Source organism: Neopsephotus bourkii, unplaced genomic scaffold (genome assembly GCF_033783945.1).
Source record: "Neopsephotus bourkii isolate Nb327-2 ecotype Australia unplaced genomic scaffold, CSIRO-AGI_Nbou_v1 NB_345, whole genome shotgun sequence".
Taxonomy (NCBI): domain Eukaryota; kingdom Metazoa; phylum Chordata; class Aves; order Psittaciformes; family Psittacidae; genus Neopsephotus; species Neopsephotus bourkii.
Genome location: NW_026900851.1, coordinates 1 through 5,000, shown reverse-complemented (window position 1 = coordinate 5,000; position 5,000 = coordinate 1). Strand labels below are relative to the sequence as shown.

General features: G+C 57.9%; 2 protein-coding genes and 1 non-coding gene across 3 annotated transcripts; 1 reads left to right on the top strand and 2 right to left on the bottom strand.

Annotated features, from left to right (window-relative positions):
- Window positions 1-354: 354 nt before the first annotated feature.
- LOC133209481 (histone H2A-IV-like) lies at window positions 355-761 on the bottom strand. Its single transcript, XM_061348150.1, has one exon. It carries the CDS (start codon window positions 759-761, stop codon window positions 372-374), a length of 390 nt encoding a protein of 129 aa, XP_061204134.1. The 3' UTR covers window positions 355-371.
- Window positions 762-1,796: 1,035 nt separating this feature from the next.
- On the top strand, window positions 1,797-1,869 carry TRNAK-UUU (transfer RNA lysine (anticodon UUU)). Its single transcript has one exon. It is a non-coding gene; the product is annotated as a tRNA-Lys (tRNA).
- Window positions 1,870-3,286: 1,417 nt separating this feature from the next.
- On the bottom strand, window positions 3,287-4,994 carry RPL13A (ribosomal protein L13a). Its single transcript, XM_061348148.1, has 3 exons — window positions 4,944-4,994; window positions 4,003-4,125; window positions 3,287-3,402 (listed from the first exon to the last, which is right to left on the bottom strand). Exons 1-3 carry the CDS (start codon window positions 4,992-4,994, stop codon window positions 3,316-3,318), a joined length of 261 nt encoding a protein of 86 aa, XP_061204132.1. The 3' UTR covers window positions 3,287-3,315.
- Between the last annotated feature and the right edge of the window lie 6 nt (window positions 4,995-5,000).

Below are 5,000 nucleotides of genomic sequence, written 5' to 3'. Positions count from 1 at the left end.
CTGTGCCCGCTGCATTCATTCCCATTTCTGGTGCTACCGCACCCGGCTCCAAACTGCGTGCGGTCATTGGCTGAGCCGAATCCACACGCTTCCAATCACCGTGCGGCGTTTAGAGCCGCTATAGTGGCCCTTAACGCTAATAGCCCGTTAAGGACGTGTAGAAGGACGTGTAGCGGGCGCGCCCCAATGAGCGGGCACAGATTGGAGCCCCTTATTTGCATATCCGCAAGTTGTATTGCATTGCACCGTTATTGCAGCCCTTTTCCGGACGCGATGGGTGGCTCTGAAAAGAGCCTTTGGGTTTATGGAAAGGAAAACCGAGGCCACCAAAGCGGAATTAAACCCCGTCGGGGCTCCCCGCCGCCCGCCCCTCACTTGCCCTTGGCCTTGTGGCTGTCGCTCTTCTTGGGCAGCAACACGGCCTGGATGTTGGGCAGGACTCCCCCTTGGGCGATGGTGACGCCGCCCAGCAGCTTGTTGAGCTCCTCATCGTTGCGCACCGCGAGCTGCAGGTGCCGGGGGATGATGCGCGTTTTCTTGTTGTCCCGAGCCGCGTTCCCGGCCAGCTCCAAGATCTCGGCCGTTAAATACTCCATCACGGCCGCTAAATAAACCGGAGCGCCGGCGCCCACCCGCTCCGCGTAGTTCCCCTTGCGAAGCAATCGGTGAACGCGGCCTACGGGGAACTGGAGGCCGGCTCGGGACGAGCGCGACTTGGCCTTAGCGCGGGTCTTACCGCCCTGCTTCCCCCGCCCTGACATCGCCGCTCTATCTGCGCTCTAATGCGGCCGCGCAGCCGCCTCCCTGCCTACTTATACCTTCTCTCGGATCCAAACGGCGCGTTGTGATTGGTTACCGCATAGAGCCAATAGAAGAGCGCCGGCTCCTGGCCAATGGCGGAGTGCGGTTTGGATCCGCCTCGTCGCTATGGACCCGAAGGGTAAAGGCAGCGTTGTGGTACCGAGCTCCAAGCAGACGAGGCTTTATTCCGCTACCGGGTCGTGGGGATCGCTCCGCCTGCCGCACACATGGAGAAGGGGCCGTTTACAGCTGTCTATAATACGTATATTTATCTATATAATATATCTATATACCTTTATTATAGGCACATTCGTTCTGCCCACCCGATCCCCTTTACTCCTGCATGTGGATCAGGCCCTGTTGTGGATGCCAAGACTGGTCCCTAAGTCCCGTGGTGGTCGTTGGAGGAGAAATGCCCCCATTCACTTCATCCTGTTCCACTCCATGCACTGAAACACCGCTTTAAGAACCCTTTAGCCCCGTCTAAGCCTATGCAGGGAGGCAGCGATTGAATCCGCATTCAGTTCCCTTAAACACGGACCGTTTAAACGCTCGTTTTCACCCCTTAAAGGCGTTTATCGGGCACCAATTGAATCCGCATTCAGTTCCCTTAAACACGGACCGTTTAAACGCCCGTTTTCACCCCTTAAACGCGTTTATCGGGCACCAACTGAATCCGCATTCAGTTCCCTTAAACACGGACCCTTCAAACGCCCTTAAAGGCGTTTGTCCGGTAGCTCAAGACCATTAACCGGCTCTTCCCCCCCTGCCCTCTGATTGGCCACGCTTCCACCTCCCCGCCGCCACCCCATTGGTTGGGCCGGCGCAGAGCCGCGGTTCTCACTCCGGTCCGCTCCCTTTTTCCCCCCTATTCCCCTGCGTGTTTCCCACCCAAAACGCCCCCAAAAATCCCCGTTTTTTGGGGCGTTTTCCCCCGTTTCTGTCAGCACCAAAGGCCCAGCCCTTGAGGCGGCAGCGATGGGGCTCCAATAGGAGCCCGGATAGCTCAGTCGGCAGAGCATCAGACTTTTAATCTGAGGGTCCAGGGTTCAAGTCCCTGTTCGGGCGAGCGCCGCTTCCCTTTTGCGGGACCCCCATTGGCGCTCCCCGTGCCTTGGGCTCGCTTTTTGGGCTGGATTCTGAGGGTTTTGGGTCCTAAGTCCCTGTAACCCCCCCCCCCATTCACTTGGTCCGGACTGAACCAACTCAACCGGTAAAAGGGGGGGACGGGATGGGGACGGACGCGGCCGTTGGGTCCCCCCCAAACCCCAGCATTGAGGCTCATTGTGGGCCCCATTGTAAAGGATTTCACCATTTTTGACCCCCAAATCCGCCCTTTTCAGCCCCAAAACGCTGGGGTGAATCTGGAGCCAACCCCCCCCCCACACCCCATGAGCCCCATAAGTGGTCAAAGGGGGGGGGTGGTTTTGGGCCCCATTGGGGCACCCCATGTCCAGGATTCCGTGCATGGGGCTTGGGGTCCAAGCTGCTTTGGAGCAGCCACATGCAGGGTGTTTCAATGGGGGATATCACTGAACCAGTGCAAACCAGTTCAAACCAGTGCAAACCAGTTTTAATCACTTCAAACCAATCCAAACCAGTTGAAACTGGGGATTGGAACTGGATGATCTTAAGGTTCTTTCCATTCCTAACTATTCTGATTGTATAAACCATTCCAACCCAGTTCACACCAGTCCAAGCCATTCCAAACCAGCCCCAATGAGTCCAAACCAGTTCACACCAGTCCAACCCCAAGTTCACTCCACTTCAAACCAGTTGAAATCAATTCACACCAGTTCAAACCAGCCCAAACCAGTTAAAACCACTCCAAACCAACCCAAATGATTCCAACCCAGTTCAAACCACTCCAAACCAGCCCCAATTGAGTCCAACCCAGTCCAAACCACTCCAAACCAACCGAGTACAACCCAGTTTAAACCAGTCCAAACCAGCCCCAATGACTCCAACCCAGTCCAACCCAGTTCACACCACTCCACCCCCACCCAGTCCAAACCACTCCAAACCACCCCCACTGAGTCCAACCAGTCCAAGCCAGTCCAAACCACTCCAAACCAGCCCAAATGACTCCAACCCAGTTCACACCAGTCCAACCCAGTTTAAACCACTCCAAACCAGCCCAATGACTCCAACCCAGTCCAACCCAGTTTAAACCACTCCAAACCAGCCCCAATGACTCCAACCCAGTTTAAACCACTCCAAACCAACCCAACCCGGTCCAACCCAGTTTAAACCACTCCAAACCAACCCAACCTAGTCCAACCCAGTCCAAACCACTCCAAACCAGCCCCAGTGACTCCAACCTAGTCCAACCCAGTTTAAACCACTCCAACCCACTCCAACCCAACCCCCATGACTCCACACCAGTTCACACCAGTCCAAACCACCCGCACTGAGTCCAAACCAGTCCAACCCAGTTTAAACCAGTCCATCCCAGTCCAACCCAGCCCCAATGACTCCACACCAGTTCAAACCAGTCCAAACCAGTGCCTTTATTCACAGCAGCAGCCCGTGCTGCCGCAGCACCGCCGTGAACGGAGCCGTCTTGGCCTCCACGTTGCGCTCGGCCCGGCGGCGCAGGCTCTGCAACCAAAGGGGGGGCCTTAAAGGGGGTCCTTATGGGGGGGGCCCTCTTAAAGGGGGTCCTTATGGGGGGGGTCACCCTTAAAGGGGGTCCTTATGGGGGGTCCACCCTTAAAGGGGGTCCTTATGGGGGGGGGCCCACCCTTAAAAGGGGTCCTTATGGGAAGGGGAGGTCCCCTTTAAGGGGGTCCTTGGGGGGGGAATCCCTCTTAAAGGGGATCCTTATGGGAAGAGGGGACCCCCTTTAAGGGGGTCCTTGGGGGGTTCACCCTTAAAGAGGGTCCCTGGGGAGGTCACCCTTAAAGGGGGTCCTTATGGGGGGTCCCCTTAAAAGGGGTCCTTATGGAAAGGCGGGTCCCTCTTAAAGGGGGTCCTTATTGGGGGGCTCACCCTTAAAGGGGGTCCTTACGGGAGGGGCAGTCCCACTTTAAAGGGGTCCTTATGGGGGGCACCCCCCTTAAACGGGGTCCTTATGGGGGGGTCCCTCTTAAAGGGGGGACCCCCATATTTTTGTTCCCACCCCCATTCCCCCCCCCATTATTTTGGTTCCCCCCATTTTTGTGCCCCCCCCCCCCCATTTTTGGGGTCCCCCCCCGTTACCATCAGTTTCTTCTTCCTGTTGTAGCGCAGCTTCGCCTTCTCCTTCCTCTTCTCCTCCAGCGCCGCCGTCACCGCCTGGTACTTCCAGCCCACCTCGTGCGCCAGGCGGCCCAGGTAGGCAAACTGGGGGGGGGGGGGGGGTTAAAAGGGACCCCAAAACCATGGGGGGGGGCCCAAAACCGGGGGGGTGGGAACCAGAAACCATGGGGGAGGGGAACCAAAAACCATGGGGGGGATGGGACCCCAAACTATGGGGGGGGCCCAACACCGGGGGGGGGTGACGAGAAAACCATGGGGGGCCCCAAAACCGGGGGGGGGAACCAGAAACCATGGGGGGGGACCTGAAAATCATGGGGCAGGGGTCCCAAAACCATGGGGGAGATGGGACCCAAAAGTATGGGGGGGGCCCAACACCGGGGGGGGTGACGAGAAAACCATGGGGGGGCCCCAAAACCGGGGGGGTGGGAACCAGAAACCATGGGGGGGGACCTGAAAATCATGGGGCAGGGGTCCCAAAACCATGGGGGAGATGGGACCCAAAAGTATGGGGGGGCCCAACACCGGGGGTCAGCGAAAACCATCAGGGGGGACCCAAAACAATAGAGGGGGGCTGAAACTATGGGGGGGACACAAAAAACAGGGATCCCCAAAACCATGGGGGGGAACCAAAACTATGGGGGTTCCCCAAAACCATGGGGGGGGGGAATCCGAAACCATGGGGGGGGACCCGAAACCATGGGAGGGGACACAAAAAACAGGGGTCCCCAAAACCATGGGGATAGGACACCCAAAACTATGGGGGGGGAGAACCGAAAACCATGGGGGGGGGGAACCAAAACTATGGGGGGGGACCCGAAACCATGGGAGGGGGGGGCACAAAAAACAGGGGTCCCCAAAACCATGGGGGGGTCCCCAAAACCCTGCCCCCCCCCAAGCTTTACCTTGCGGGTGGGCTTCAAGCGGATGATCTTGAGTGCAGCCGGAACCACCATGCGCTT

What these genes read in the sequence shown, in the direction of transcription:
- LOC133209481 (XM_061348150.1), bottom strand. Translation starts at nt 761, where the DNA reads ATGTCAGGGCGGGGGAAGCAGGGCGGTAAGACCCGCGCTAAGGCCAAG.
- RPL13A (XM_061348148.1), bottom strand. Translation starts at nt 4,994, where the DNA reads ATGGTGGTTCCGGCTGCACTCAAGATCATCCGCTTGAAGCCCACCCGC. An exon ending in GCTTGAAGCCCACCCGCAAG is followed by an intron (nt 4,126 to 4,943) that starts GTAAAGCTTGGG and finishes CCCCCCCCCCAG; the next exon opens with TTTGCCTACCTGGGCCGCCT. An exon ending in ACAGGAAGAAGAAACTGATG is followed by an intron (nt 3,403 to 4,002) that starts GTAACGGGGGGG and finishes CTTTGGTTGCAG; the next exon opens with AGCCTGCGCCGCCGGGCCGA.